This window comes from Mugil cephalus, chromosome 18 (genome assembly GCF_022458985.1).
Source record: "Mugil cephalus isolate CIBA_MC_2020 chromosome 18, CIBA_Mcephalus_1.1, whole genome shotgun sequence".
Classification (NCBI taxonomy): Eukaryota; Metazoa; Chordata; class Actinopteri; order Mugiliformes; family Mugilidae; genus Mugil; species Mugil cephalus.
In genome coordinates, this window is record NC_061787.1 from 12,425,598 (window position 1) to 12,441,910 (window position 16,313).

A 16,313-nucleotide genomic window follows, 5' to 3' on the forward strand; every position below is an offset into this window, starting at 1 on the left:
AATAGTCTATATGTAAAGTGCCAGACTGGCAAAACATTATGACCACCGAGGAGTAAATAACATTTACAGTGTTCTGTTGGGAAACCTTTGGACCTGGCATTCATGTGGATGTACTTAGACATGTACCACCCACCTAGACCAGACCAGCACTGACACTCCTTGGTGGCAGCAGCCATCCCCAGCAGGATGCAGCCTGACACAGGCCCACACACAAAAAGGGTTTAGGAACAACTGAAATAACACGGAGATCAGCACAAGGTGTTGACCTGGCCTCCAAATTCACTAGATACCAAACCTTTAAAGTATCTGTGGGATGCACTGGAACAAGTCTGACCCACAGAGGCCCCACCCTTCAAGCCATAGCACCCAAAGCCCCCCACTAACAACTTTCTGGTGCCAGACACCACAGGACACCCTCTGGAGACCTAAACAATACTAGGGAGAGGGTTATAATGTTATGCCCGATGTATGTATGTATGTGTCATGTGTTGAATAGTAATGAATTGTTCATCTTAGTGCAGCAGTAGTGTGTAAATGCATGTAAAAAATATCTACTGCCCGTTTTCTTCCCGTTATTAGTTTAGAATCACCTGCAGCCGCTTGTTTTACTGTATCTGATTTGAGAAGCTGTGCGTCTCTGGGTTTACTTTATTTGGTGTGGATTAGTGAGAAGAACAGAGTCGTCACGTGATTCATATCCGGACATCTGCGTGCGCGTGTTTAATGCACGTTTGTGCAAGTAGTTGCGAATGGTGAGCGCTTTTCATATCCCCTATTCACCAATCAGAGAGCGGCCGATGTAATCTTGTCTCTCGTCGACGAGCTTGATTACTGTCTTTGTCTAAATATCCAGTGACGAGCGCCTTTGACCTCCGGCGCTGTTTCCTCGCCTCTCTCGTTTCTCCTACGGCACATCAACAAATTCTCCAACGCTTTGCGCTGATCAAACATGACACGCTCACATGTGCACCATTATTCCCCGGCGATGAATTATGCAGCCAGTGGGGTGTGAAATGGCAGTATGGTTTATTTATCGTCGGCGAGCCGGAGCCAACCAAATGACGAGCACGTCGGGCGGAAGGGCGAGCTGCGAGTGGCTAAGTTGGCAGCCTCACTCGAAGACCAATCACGGTGCACACAGGGAGGTCAGGAGATTAGGTGGAACTCACTTCATATTCCCTCAGCCATCCCTTCGAGTCTCTAACGGCCAGTAAATATGTAATTTTTGAAACAGGACGCCGTTTCTGCACTCTGCCCCATCGCCGTTAGGCTTTTGTCTCATCTAGTTGAGCCTTTGTTTTGCAGGAATGGAAAAGAAAAATATCTACTTCTCGGCAAACAGAGGAAGCGGAGTATAGATAGCTCAGAAAAAGGCTATTCATCAATACCGAGGTGGCACCGCGTGTCTCACTGTCCACGTCTGCAACTCTCCAATCGGTGGCGCGTTCCTCTTTGTGTTGCCGCCGCGCGTCTGGCAGCTCGCTGACGATAACAGATGGTGGGCATTAATAACTTCATCTCGGCGTAAAATGAATTCATATCCGGCCTCTTCACGAGGCATTCTCAGTGCGGAGGAGAGGCAGGGAGGAGGCGGAAGAGGAGGAGGAGGAGGAGGAGGACGGGTTGAGGCACTCGCCAAAATGTTCCTCTGCCGGGGTTTGAGCAGGACTCCTTTCGCCGCGATCCATCTCCCTGACACGTACACGCGGCGCCGCACAAGTGCGAGGCCTTAAGAGCTGCGCCGCGTTTCAGTTTTATGGGTCAGGGAGCCAGAGCGCTGATTTAGTTTAATTTAATGACTGGACGCGGTGTTTCTTAGATTAGGGAGGAAACAGCAGCGAAGCAAAAAAAAAAAAAAAAAAAAAACTGCTGAAAATAACAATCATGTGATTTACATGAGAGGCATCAAACGCATCTTGTCTATGTCGTGATGGGTGCTCTTGTTTTGGAGGAGTTTGCGAAGTGATTTTGTTGCCGTACGTGGTTTAAATTTAGCCTTGTGTGTTGTTTAGTTCTGCAGGTTTTTTCAGTCTTTAGATGTGACCCTTTTATATGCTTATTTTTTTTTCTTTAACTATAAAATTGGACATAAAAGTCACTTTTATGTGATTTGACACAGACTAAAGTTGCAACTTTGATTTTGTCAAACACACTAAAAATAGACTTTTATACACCTTTTATATGTTTTCTGTCAAACACTTTGTTGTCACGTGGCTGTGAGTATATGTCCATATCTCTCAGCCTTGTGAGGGGGAAAAAAAAAAAAACGTAATTTGAAGTGCCCCTGTTGCGCCACTAGAGGCTGTCCTGTTCCTGTCTCAGAGTTTGTCATCTTCCGAGGCTGAAACACGCCGTATATATATATCGTTCAGGAGGTTGAATCTGCGGGGGCTGAAGGCCAGTCATACAAAGTGAGGTTAAATCAATGATGGCGAGGATGAGAGATGATGAAACGAAGGTGCAGAGGCAGGGGGACAGAGGGAGGAAGGGTAAGACAAGATGAAGCATTAGCCTCTAAGACGACGGGACAGACGGAGAGGTCCTTAGGATAATACATTATTTAATGAAAGATGAATGGCGTTTTCTTCGAGTCGGGCTGGAGGCCTGGTCAATACAGCTGGACTTATCCACACGACTCCCTGCCTTGTGATCGTCCGTGTTCCCCACAGCATTTGGTTGTGGGCGGGTTCACAGAAGCTAACCGTCTCTTCAAATCTCAGCCAAGTTGAAAAAGAAAAAAAACTGATTATCAAAGGAGCGCAGATGCAACATTCTCCGCTGCCGGTAGCAGCCGTAGTAGCACGCGCATGAAAAATTGAGCAGTGTCGGTACTTTGCTCATGAAAAATGAAGAGTGGTAGACATCACGATCACATGCATCACAATCAGTTTAACTTTTAAAAGATGGATCTCGAAGCTCGTCCCAGAGCTTCGTTCGCCTCCGGTTGTAGTGGTTCGATTCTCTCCTGGAGCAAGAGCGTCGCGTCGTCTAATTGATGCTGCTTTGAATTTTGTTTATTTTATCAGATTTGTTAATACCATTTAGGAGCAGAAGCACTACTTCATGAGTGTGTATTCAAAGCTGCTTTCCATCGACGGTCCCTCGGTGGGCCTCGGTAAGCAGTCATTAAAACACATATCACCACACATACATATTACAAGGACTTAAACTGTTGGGTATGTTTTAAACTGCCAGGTAGTGAATTCCACAGGGTCGGTCCTTTTAATTAAAAAAAATGCAGCTCCTGCAAAGGAAGTCTCACAGCGCCTCATTCTGCGGTTTAATTTTGATATACAGTGTTTCAGACGTTAATGGAGTGTGTTCGAGTCGACTTATATTAAAAGAAAAAAAAAAAGGTAGATAGTGGAGATACTAAAATATAAGGTTGGAGTATTTCATTAAACTGTCAAGCTCCCGGAACTTAATGAGTTTAAAGAAATAGTTGCACTTCAGATTAAAAAAAAAAAAAAAGACACGTACATAACAGCGATTTTTTTCCCCCCCGCTGCGCAAATGGACGGATGTCACCGCAATTACAACGCTCACTGCAGAGGTGATTACACAGAACTGCTGAAAGGTATTCTGGGAAATCAGAAATTGCTAATAGACTTTGATGTGGAGCCGAAAAACCATTGTCCGGTTTAATTGATTCATCGCCGGCAGGAAATTAATTGTTCTATGACTGTGCGGGGTCTTTTTAAGAAAGCAAAAGGCGCCAACAGCTCTAACTGACAAACAGCGTCATGGACAGAATGATTTATAATAACTGGCAGAACAGTTTTTAAAGTAATGGTTCGTTTTGCAGAAAAAGTTCTCCCGAAATATGGGTGTTATAGCTGTTTTAAATGGCCCTTACAAAATCAACAGAGATGGGGTTTACGGCTCTTTGAGGGGATCTTGTGGATCTGTTCCTTTCGACAGACTGGGTCACTGTACCACCAATGCTAAGACGTTCTGCTCAATCCTGCGCTTTCTCAACCATCTGCCTCAAATGACGCATGTCCTCCCTCTTCTTCATGCACTCCTATTTGAAACAAATAAGGCAAAAGGAACGTCTCAAAACTGCGGATTGAATCGGTTCCCATCATTCGTTTTAAAGAGATGGTTTAGGATAAATGTCTGGATTGTTCTGTATCTGATAATAATGAGTGTGGCACACGAGCGGATCATCGTAGCACGTGACGCGCTATGGAGGGCAGAGCCTCCCTGTAGGTAATGACAGGTGACAGAGACACGGGTTTGTGTGTCCGACCCAACCACCCGCAACTCAACAAAGTCTTTTCGCAGAATAATAGAACACTTCACCGTACCAAACTTCGCTCTTTCAGTCGCAACCACCCCGCCAGGCGTTTCCGTCTCAAGCGCTTTCAACCGCCCCGAAAACCCCGAGTGCCGAAATCTCGGGAGCCGCCTTGACGCTCTTGTTCTTTGAGGTGGAAGCGGAGAGGAGAGGGGCCGCGGCTCGCCTCGCAGTTCAGAGGCGGCTTGGGAGCAGGATAATGGCGCGCCTGTGATTGTCGGGCCGCCCGGAGGTGCGCGCGGCGGCTGCGCGTCGAGCTCGTGATTGACAGACGTGCGACTGTGCATTATTGATGTGGGCCGTGTGAAGAAACAAAGTGCAGAGATCTTACAGGGAAGGATCTTAACTGTCACTGCGGAGGGAATAAAATGCCAGAGGAGAAATGTCAAAGCAGAAACACTGCGGGGCTACAGTTGTGTTCTGCACATTTTATTTTTGTACATACGATCGAAACGTGTGCGAAACAGCGTTTCCTCCAAATGAACCCATTGTTGTCGTCGTTGTTCTCGCTTTGTTGCGCCGCCATAAACAAGGTTATTACTTCCAGCCCTTTATGTTTTGAGCATAATTGCTGCCCTCCATCATTCATGTATTCCTCGTGCGCGTGCTGTATAACAAATACAAATTTCAGCAATTACACTTCATAAAGATCTAAATTACCCTCATCTGCTGCTGCGGATTTTGGAGCTCGTGGCATTTTGAAGCATGGCCTTGTTTTTTTTCCTCGTACGGCTGCCAGGCAAGTACCCGGAAATAACAGCCGCCGCCCTGGAGGTAAAGTAAGGGTGCTTGAGCTCAGAAATAATACCGCCATCATTCAATCAAATTTAACAACAGCGTCTCTCCTCCTGCGCTTGTTCAGACGACGCTCTGCTACCGACACACAGCGCTGGTTAACAAACGCCGGTTATATTTATCCTTTGATACGTTACTGAGTCGGGGTTGCTTCCAGAGCTCTTCACAAACTGGAATTGCCTTCCTTTCCTTTCCACTGACCTGTTCAGGGCTCCTGAATAGAGCCCAGTCACCTTATCACCGCCACAGCCTCTTCCTCCCTCCTTCGATCTATTTCCTCCCTTTCTCCTCCCCGCCGCCTCTTTTGACCCGGCGCGCCGCCGGATTGTGTCGGCCGACTCGAGTGGAACGTCGCATCAGCAGGCTGGCCTTTTGTCTGAGACGTGGGCTCGGGTCGCGGCCGCGTAGCCCGATCTGAAATGAGTCGCATTGACTGGAATGTCTGTGTTTAGCTGGATGAGTTGAAGCCGGGTGGATACGTTCAAGTTCACGTACGCTACATCTTCAGTACCGTGGCCCTCAGCTGATGTTCTTATGAAGTTATTTATCTGAAATTCTATTTGACACAATGCTTATTTATTTATTTAACTGTAGCGTTGCCATTTCCCAAGTAGCACAGTAAGATTAGACGACAAAGGACAAAGTGAGAATGCACCTCACATTCTGTCACTTCCCTTTGACTGCAGACACTCGCTATCAGTGTGGGACGCTGTGTATTCTTTCTGCGGCGAGATGAGGAGTAAAGTTTCCATCATAAAAGTCATTTTTCCTCTGTTTCACGGAGTTAAAGAGAGATGTGTAGAGACGGCAGCGGAGACAATGTCACAGCTGTAGATAAAATCCAAACAACATAAATGGGGTAAGGCAACCTTGCCCATTTTTATTTTTGTTTTTCCAGCACTTTTAAAAATTGTGGACTTAAAGGACACATGGATGGGGCAGATTTAGGTTTTGTGAAGGGGAAGTGCATTTTAAAACTACATGTTTGATTTGCACATTTTCTCTGACCTCTGAGGCGGGTGTTTTTGTTTATAGGTTGTACAATTTAAGCCATCGACTGTACTGCACACATTATTATTATCTGATGTTAACTTTCTCAAATGGGTTTTAACCAAACGCTAAGACTCCCAGTCCGGACTCCCTCCGTACACACTTCCAGTAAAGTGGTGATAAGAGGCTGTTTAATGTCCATGAAAATCAGCGATGATTGATGGGAGTATCTCGTACAGCCTTGTAATACCAGTGAGTCCCAGCTTCTAATTTATTCCACCATGGTCTCATAACAAATCAGAAGTGTTTTTTATTTATTTATTTTTTTGCATTTTTTTTCCACGTACATCTACATCTACGAAGGACTAATGACAGGCTAACACATGTTCTTATTTGACGACAGAAAGAGCGGGTGAATTGTTAAAGTTGAAGCAAAGGCTAGCACAGTTCATACACTGGGAACATTTAAAGGTTCATCTCGGTTACCTACGCAGTCAGAGCCTCAAACTTCCACTGAGCTGATCTCTTGGGCAAATCTCTTGAGGACCGGGCTTGAGGCTGGTTCAGTTCAGGTCGCAGCTATTTGCATCTTTTACTTATTTCCCATTCTCTCGTTTTTCCACCGTTCCAAATGTGCAAAAACTGTGTGATAAATAGCTCATTTTAATTGGTAAAGAATTGCATGCAAATGACCCACCAGTGACTAACACTGTATATAATGATGCTGCGGGGAAGATTTGAAATCTGATCCCTCCAAATGCTTCGCTCAGTGGTTTGACTAATCAAGGATGTCTGAGGAAACAAAACAACAAAGTATGGTTCCAGGTCAGGTTTAAATGTACACTGACAAATTGCATCTGAATATAGTTTCATTTAGTGCCAGTAAGGCTTAAATTTGAGTAATTTAATGTTGTGTGATGAAGCAGCTTACAGCATTACTCTCTCAAAGGAAACAGTACGAGGGTCTCTTTCCCCCCATAGGCGCAGACTCAGTGATTCATTTCACATTTGCAGTGATCATAGATCAAGATGTTACACGCCCTCTTATCAGAAGTAGTTATTTTTTCCTCTAAAGTTTCATCTCTCTGTGTGTTCACGGCCCTTCACTATTAATATCATAAGAGCTCTCCGCTCATCTTCTGTCACATACGGGGAGCATCTGTTCCTCACCGTTGCCCACACCTGCCAGTTCCAGTTCTCAACTCACGCCCGCACATGCACGTGACGTCCAGGCAGCCGTGGGTTCGCAGCGTGACTTAAGTCTGTGACAAATGACCTCAGCTCTTTTTTTTTATTTGTTTTGAATCCATACGGCCATTACGGGACATCGCGAGGTCGTGACTCTGCTCGCGATAAATGCTCCTTTCTGTACACGTGTGAGGAATTGCTCTGAGATATGAACCGAGGGAATGGATAAGATTTTTTTTATATTATTTTTTTTTTTTTTTTAACCGAGAATATTGCTTTTCTGTGGCCCGGACGAGACGTCTGCACTTAGAGCGAAGCTGCCTGGGGATGAAAAAAAAAACAACAACCAAAAAAAAAAAAAAAAAACGAATTTATTTGAACAATAGAAATAGAAAATAAAGTGATGGAATGGTGGACATTATTGTGAAATGAGTTCATTTTCGACAAATAGCTCCTGGATGCTGTTAGTGGAAAGACTGAAGAGCAGAGGATGTCTGAGGGTTCATGGACTGTATGGATTTGAAAAGCAATAGAAGGAGTGCTGCATTAAAAAACAGCGTACAGTGTCCAGAAACAGGCGTTATCCTTCTTGGCATAACTGCTCCCCAACGAAGATAACCAGTCTACAACGAATCTGAATCATTTATAACGCTACAAAACACCAAAACTATTCCTTTCTCAAACCCTGTGCGTTATTATTATTTGTCATTAAGCGACATATTTCAGCAACAAAGTACAGACAACTTGTAACCAACTAAATTGAATTCAGTTCATTGTAAAAAATGTATGTTTTCGGCGCATGGCATCATTGTAAAGAATATCCAGGAGGTAACATTAGGGAGATAAGAGCTGCCGTTCTCCTGCGCTTTAAGGAGCAGTGCTCTAAAAAGGTCACGATATTGCGTTTAAATGCTTATCCGTGAAGCATGTGAGGTCTGCAGATGAGGTGGTAATTAACTTGTTACAGCATCCTGTGTGTGTGTGTGTGTGTGTGTGCGTGCGTGTGTGTGGTACCAGGGTCGCCAGGGGGTTGAGGATTTGTAAATGAGCTTTGTGCAGCCTGGTTCTGCAGGAGTCATTACTCTGCCGACGCTCCCATGTGACGGGCGTTAGGCTTGTGTCAGCACAATTTCCAAAGCAACACGGCATGAAACACGCGGGAACGCTGAGGCACATGTGTGTGCAAAGTGCGGTGCGGTGCGGTGCACGCGGCTCACGTACCCTTGCTTTGTGTTTTGCCTTGCGGACACGGCTCCCTCTTCACTTCTGATTTGACCAGAAACAACAGGCAAAATATTCCGCTTTCTGAGCGCTGTGCTACCTCAGGACCTTCTGTGTGTTGCTGTTTGTCTTGCCTATCAGGATGAAGGGTACAACTCGCCTCCCACTCCTCTCTACCCCAGAGGGTTTCTCTCCCCGAGGGCCTCTAAGCTGTGCATTCACTAGACCTCTAACGTGCCTCTGGGCCTTTCAAAAGTGTCACTTTGTCATGGTTTCCCATTCGTTTCCCCCTCTCTTCTCTTATTGTGTGTCCTTCCCAGCCTCCCTCTCGCTGAGCCCCTATCTTTATTTCCACTTTCTCTTTTTCTCTCACTTCTCCTGTGAAGAAGACAGGCAGTGCCCTCCCCAGCACCCCCCTCCTCTTCATGCGGTAGTTTGTCTTTTTGGCTCCATCTGATCCATTAGTAATACATTTCAGGGGTTGTCAGCCATGCAGCAGGTACAGAATGCAGCCTGCACGGTTTATCTGTCACCGTCTGTCAGTCCTGTGCTGACCGGTGAAGGCCTTGGATGTGGCTGCAACAGTGGTTGGGCAATGTGTGAATTATACACACTGTATACTGTAATGCTGTAGGGTCCAATATGTCAATGTGAAGAAGACGGAAAGGGCTTGTGTTGTGGGGTTGGTCTGAGAAACAGTGTGCTGAGGATGCAATGTATATTTTGCAGATACTTTTATGTGTGTTAGTCAAAATGTTGCACTTAACACACCTAAAAAAAAAAAAAAAAAAAAAAAAAGACAACCAACTGGCACATGCACCAATCAGTTAAACCGTTAAAACCACTGAGATGAGAAGTAAATAACATTGACCATCTTGTGACAATAAGATGTTCTCCAGGGAAAAAACAGCAAAAGGTGTTGATCTAGCCTCAAAAAATTACCAGATCCCAAACTGATCAAGTATCTGTGGGATGCACTGGAACCAGCCTTGATCCACAGAGAACTATCCTCTTAACCTGTGGGACCCAATGGCCTGATTAACAACATTTTGACACCACAGGACACCCTCAAAAGGACCATGTCCATTCTCCAATCAGTCACAACTGTTTTGGAGGTACCAGGATGACCTACACAATGTTAGGAAGGTGGCCATAATGTTATGCCTGATTGGTGTACGTTCTGTGTCTACCTGAAGAGAAATAACTCTTTGCAGACGACAGTAGTTTGTGGGACATATTGCAAAAACTAGGGTCAGACAACACAACCGAAACTGGCCAATTGTCAGCTTGGTGTCTCACAACCTTTAGTCTTGTGTCTACTTATTTATGCCTCTCTTTCTGGTAGATGCGCTGGCTTCTGAGTTCAGTTACAGTAGCAGTACATAGTCCCGCTGGTTTCTGCACAGAGTGCCAGAGAACCAGTTTTCCCCAACCTTTCTTGAGCCATTTCAGATGTTTTACGTTAGAAAAATCTCCCGGCACGCCACCAAATAAAACTGCCACAAAAAGTATAAATAATGAAATGATGATCATCTGCTCACAATTTATTCACAATTTATTTACTCGCTGTGAAATCCGGGCCTGTTTAGTTAAACACAAAGCTGACGTGCTCACAGGAATTGAAGAAAGACAAACACAATGATCTTCCTCGGTGGCTCTGGGTCTCTCTTTCTGTAGTTTTTACGGCAGTCATGCTTGAAAAACCCCCGACTTATTTCCAGGCAGGTAGTATTATTATCTCCGCTACGGTGTGTGGCTGTTTTAATTTGCAGATGACTTCAGCAACGTGGTGGCTGGCTTTGAGAGCTCTCTCGTTCATCTCTGTGGCTTCCCTCAGTAAAGCTGCATGTTTCCCAGTATTCTGTAAGTATTCTGTGTTTTTGTTTTGAAGCACTCAGTTGGTTCCCCTGGTAAAAATGAATCCAATTACAATCCAGCTGTATTGTCTTTTTTTTTTTTTTTGCTTTCTTCTGACCACTACTCAAGCTAGGACCTTCATCTAGGTCAGAATTTTCTTCAGGACCCAGTTCAAATTGTGTACTTTTTCTTGTCAAGTATTTATCCTCGGTCTCACTCGAAGCATCGTGGTTTATTCTGTTGTTGAATGGTGGCAGATAGACAGGTTAATTATCTACCTTCTGCCATCTAGTGGAAGAGTATTTAATTTTTCTGACTATATGTCACCGGCATAGACGAACAAAAAATAATTATTTATGGAAAATAAATAATAATTTTCCGACAAATTAAGTGAAATTGGATAATTGCCCGCCGCTCCAAAACCCAGTTTTGTTTTTGTAAGAGAAAACTTAATTTCATAAGCAATCGGACCTATAATTTTCCACCCAGAGCTTTCTCCGCAACAGCCTCACATCGTCTGCTAATGTCAGCCACAGGTTGCTGCAGCTGACAATGCCGAGCCTTTTAAATGACTTAATGGCCCCTCTCCACTCACTGCTGCTGTTATAATGCATTTTAGAATGCCAGAGATATACAGCGCGTGATGGTGCCCTTAAAGCAGCGGGCGCATAAAGGCAAACTCAATGAGCCATTATCTTGTAATTGTGGCCTGAGTGGCTCCTGTTCAGCAGAAATGACATAGCCTCGCTTTAAGGTTTCACTCGACGGGGGAACAGCTGCTCTGCATCGAAAGCAGCCACTGTTTTTTAACCATATGCGCTAAATAAATGCTTTTAACACACATGAAAAAAAAAAAAATGTCTGTGTGGGGTTTCAGTCCCTTTGACACCCGCTATTCTCAGGTTCTTGGTGTGCAGAGTCTTGTGAAGCTTTAGATTCCAGGTTGTAATCCTGACTGAGTCAATTTAACACACAGCTTATTATACATCACAGTTAGCAAAAGGTTGGCATTCTGTCATTTTCAGTTTTGCATTTGTTGTGCTTCCCAAAACAACTGCCGCTATGCTCCACAGACCAGCATTAGCATAACTTGTTTTGTGGTGCAATTTTAAGAGACGGTGTTTTTTTTACAGACATGAGCCAAAGAGCAGGTTTCCACGCTCTCTGACTGTGACGGCCTTTGCAGTGACAGGGGACATAAATGTGAATTTTCTTTGTTATTGCTGCCGAGCGTGTTATCGCCATTAGCCTCGTGGACCAGAAGAGGCTCAAATCCAATTTAATCAAACACGACAGCAATAGATATTTGATGTTCATACCCTTCAAAACTGACAATCTAAGGTTAATGTTTAATAATAACCGATACGGTTTTAAATGTATGAGTGGGCAGGGGCATGCAAATTGTTCTCATGTGGGCAAATATTGCAATTGTGCACCGTCGACACACTCGTACATCTACGCAATGTTTCTTTAATGTCTCTCATTGGTTAATACAGCTGTCTGTGAAGGTTCTCAGTCATTCAGGCCTTGGTAATCCATAAAGCGGTTTTGTAGAGATTAGGGCTGCATAATTCTGGAAAAAAGGTGAATCGTGTTTTTTTTTTTGCTTAGATTTGAGATCACGATTCTTTGTCATGATTTTTTTTACAAAATGTTTATTGGACTGATGAACTTTAACAAAAAAAAACATTCAAATGGTCATTCAAGTAGAGAATAAAATTGAGATTTCCTTAGAATGCAGAGCTTAAGTTTTTGGTTCGGTTCGGGTCTGTGGGTGACTCTCGCCACGACCACCTGGAGTTTCTTTGCCATCCATTTAATTCTCCTTACCGCTGACTTCTCTCTGCTTCTCTCCTTCACTGTTTCCTCTCAACTGCAGACTAGACTTCCTCCATTGATGGAGTCGCGTGTGTAAAAACGCTTTACCATAGGTCGAGGGAGGAGTCAGCGGCAGCGCTGCCTTTAGGGGCGCTTGAAAAAATCCGGGAAGAAATGGGAGCATCTGTTTGTGATGCCGCTCGTGAAATAAAATGTTTGAGATTCGTTGTGTTTCGAGATGAGATCACGTGTATGTGAGAATCGAGATCCCGATTTTTTAACAATTTATTGTGCAGCCCTAGTAGAGATTCAAAACTCTATAAGTCAAGTTGTCTTTCTTTTCTGGGTTAATACAGCTGTGAAGCCCTTACTAGAGGAAACATCTCCTGGGTTCGTTTCAAGCAAAAAAGAAGTCTTGCCTCTTGTCCGTGCAATTTAACGACGACTTCAATGGACATCAGAAGAGGATTTATCACATTTTACTAGTCCTGTCATTGTGAGAAATGAGGTCCTGACAAGGCTTATTATTGACAGTCAGCTGAGATTAATCATGTCTGCGCGCATTTGGACTCAAATTGGTGACACGACGGAACCAAAGTTTAATACCGAAATGAACGGTTTTATGCAGATTTTATCTGTTACTTGAGGTTAAGGAGGTTTTGATGGTAAAGAGCTTGGCTGTTTATTGTTGTGTGAAATGTACAGTACATGCTGAGTGTGTGCGCTTGTGGTATATGGTAAAGCTAAACACCAACGTGGTAGAGCTATGCTCTGTGAACGTGCAGGGAAGAGCAGTGGCCTTAGAATCTAAGTATAGGAAACCTAATTGTTTCTAATTCTGCACAGCTGCATGTTTTCAGAGCTCCCACTTTACAGACACGTACTCCCAGCTGCAGGCTTCTGATCTCAAATCAGCCACTTACCTGCCGACGCACCCCGCTATGCTGTAGCTCTAATGGCTGAATAAACAGTTTAGCACTGATGCGACTCCCAGTCGCATCTCACACAGAGGTGTTGAATTACCTGCATTCAACCTCCACCACCTTCCTACACTCCCGCTGCATCTGTATCTCCACACTTTTCACCCATTAGCCTAAGTCCTCCAACCGCATCGGTTCTCCGATAAGCTAAATGTAAATAAGTTAAGTTGATGTTTATGAGGATTCACCTGACGTATGGTTGCCTCCAAGCAGAGAGCGAAAGCTAATCTTGGCTGTGGCTGTCTCCAGCCTCCATTAGGGCGCGTTAATGTGCGGGCCGTGCACCTCTGGAGACAGGCGGACTGGGGGTTGTTTTTGTTTGCGTGCAGTTGCTCGGAAGTACAGCAGTGTAATGGCCCAGGGTGTGGCAGCGGCATCATAAGCGGGAAAAAAAGGCTGGTGCGCTGTCAAATCAGACAGCGGCTGGCCGGTGGAGCGGACGTTCCCAGCGGTGAAGCAAGTGGCAAGATTAGCAGGCAGAGAGGAACTAACTAGCTGCCCGGGGCTGCTTCAGTATGATGTTCGAACATCAACTGGGGACATCGCTGGGTCTTCGCAGGAAGCCCTCCAGGGTGGAGACTGCCAAGAGATTCTGGAGGGTGAGTCCAATTTTAATGGAAGGAAAGGGGATTGTACTGGTGTCTAAAATACGCTGCACACGGCACGGAGAGCATTTACCCTGTTAACGAATATAAAGTGCGTGACTGTTAAAGAGCTTTTTGAGAGTGACTGCAGACAAAGCTCCAAGTAGAAGAACTTGAGAAGCACATCTGCAGTTCATGCTTTGAATGGGATTAAAAGACATTCGTGAATGTGCCCTTGTCTTACGTATTCATCTCTTTGGTGTGATTTAAAAGGGGAAGGACAGGTTACTGGTGTTTCTGAGAAATATAGTACCGCTCTAGGTGTTCCTTAAATATCTCTAAAGTCCACTTTAAAAGGCTTTGTTGTTGTCTAGAGCGCCGTCCCAGCTCAGTGATAAAGATGCGCCCTTATCGCTTTCAGTGAATCAGTCTAATGAGCCTCTTAAACACTGTTAAACTTCTGGTCTCGGGGAAAAGAAAAGTTTCCCGAAGAGAAGCCAGGCTCAAAGTTTGTCCATGTCTTTAAAGGTTACACCAGGAGATGTGAGAACCTAATGAAACCCGTTGCTGTCTGGAGTTTGGGCTAAAATGCTACAGGGTGTGTTGGACGCCCGGTGGAACCAGTCAATATTGCATTCCCCCGAGGACGGTGGCTTTAAAAGGGTACAGACAGACTCTGGCTGCTCAAAGTCGGGCGCTGAATACTGATACGCGCAGTTTAGTCGGCGCAGCTGGGCGGCTCCCCGGAATGAAATCGGAAGTTAAATCGGGAGTGTGTCTTGATCCTCATCATCTCCCTCCCTTTGCTTTCTTTTTCTTTCAGCCCGCATCAATCTTTCCGTCTTCCAACACCCAGGAGCTTTCCCTTCACTTTAATCTCGATCAGTCATCGTGTGCTCAAGCTAAACTCTCTCCATCTCACACTGTCGACCTTTACTCCCTGCTGTTTGATTTGCACTGTGTAGTGCTCCACCGCACTTGGCTCCACTCTGTTGAGTGTCAATCAGGACAGGTCAGGACAGACGGCAGACTCTGCACTCTCGCCCAGACCTCTTTAGCACCTCTCAGGTCTGCATTACTCACATTCTTGCAACTTTCGGATTTGAAGCGGACGCTTTTGGGATCTCGTGGAATGGTCATATATGCCCCCACAACCTCCTGATGCTGTGCAGGAAACTCTTGGCCGACAACAAATTTCGTCTTTCGCCTAAATCAAAAAGTTATTCAAGGGCAAAAAAAAAAACAAAAAACAAAAAAAACAAAACACAAAATCACATTGAAAACTTGATAAATAAAATAAAAGGCTACTACACATGTGGCTTCTCGCGTTACGCTCCAGTAAACAGCCAGTAGGCTAACAGGGAAAACCCAAGACTCTTGAAGGACACAGCAAAGACCAAAATATATTTGCATTCAAGAGTGGGTCCACCTGTTGTTTTTACAGACTGAGCTCACTAAAAATTCTTACTTCGCTGTCTCTTGCAATCCTTGCATCTTGCATAAGAATGCAAAGGGATGATTATATTCCATTACAAATCTCACCTGTCGTAGATTTTTTTTATTTTCCCATTTAAAATGTCCTCTTAAAGTTACACTGATCTTTTTTTTTAATATTAATAAGAGATTATATGACTGTATGCAATTGTGACATTGTTTGTTTGGTTGTAGGAACAAATCCAGACAATTAACTCTCAGTTTTCTTTTGTTTTTTTGTTTTTTTTTAGCAGCTTTCGTGTTACTGGTTTGATATTCTGGCCCACGACTCTTGTTCGTGTTCTCTCTCACTCTCAAGTGTGTTTCCAACCAAAGAGCTGACATTAAACTACTGAACCCTTTGCCAAAACCAAAGAGGTGGTGATGGTCCAGAGTTAGCAGATCAATTTGATCTGATTTAGATCAGAAAAATCTAAATCGAAAATTATTGAAAAACCATATTTGATTGCAAGCAACAGATTATCTGCTCATCTCTTATTCTTGTCGTGACACGTCGCTCTCCCACAGTCGTCCTCTTCACAACTAAAGTGAAATATTAAATCCTGAGGTGTTTTTCTTTTCTTTTTTTCTTTTAATGTGAAAGTTTCTGAAATGGCTGCATGGATTCAGACAAGGGACCTCGCATCTCGTGAGCCTCTTTGTCAGAAAACAAATGTTCGGGAGTAGGAGACAAGTCGATTCAGGGCTGTCAAGATTCCTGCACACCCCTTAGAGCAATTGCTGTGCTCCAGTCAAACGCTGTTTAGTGTTTGTCTTATGACAATTTGCTTTGGTTGTACACGAAGTTTTCAAGGCAACACTCAAGTCATTCTCGGGTCAGCCCAGTTTTCTTTTTCCTCTTCGGCAAAAGTTTGCAGGCTTCGTCCTCTGTTTTAAATATTTTTCTGCAGTTTGCAGTAGTTCTCCCTAAGACTTTTTGACTAAACTAAAATAGAAGACTTCATTTTGTCCCGTGCGTCAGATTTGTGGGGGTATTTTCATAAGTTCTGCAGCCTTGAAGATGTCAGCATGAAAGTCTGTCTTGATACCGTTCCCGTGCAGGGCGGTTGGATGCGCTGTCCTGTAAAAAAGAAGGTCACGTTTAGT

At 44.3% G+C, this 16,313-nt stretch overlaps 1 protein-coding gene across 5 annotated transcripts in view; it reads left to right on the forward strand.

Moving 5' to 3' along the window:
* The window catches only part of dpp6a (dipeptidyl-peptidase 6a), a 197,707-nt gene that overhangs the window by 67,225 nt on the left and 114,169 nt on the right, over window positions 1-16,313 (forward strand). Inside the window, exon 1 of one of the 5 annotated variants that reach the window (XM_047568429.1) lies at window positions 13,325-13,748. The exons of the other annotated variants lie outside the window; for them this stretch is intronic. Within the exon in view, the coding sequence (XP_047424385.1) occupies window positions 13,665-13,748 (84 nt within the window). The 5' untranslated portion in view covers window positions 13,325-13,664. Of the gene's footprint in view, window positions 1-13,324; window positions 13,749-16,313 lie in introns of those variants that run through there. 5 annotated transcript variants of the gene reach the window in all.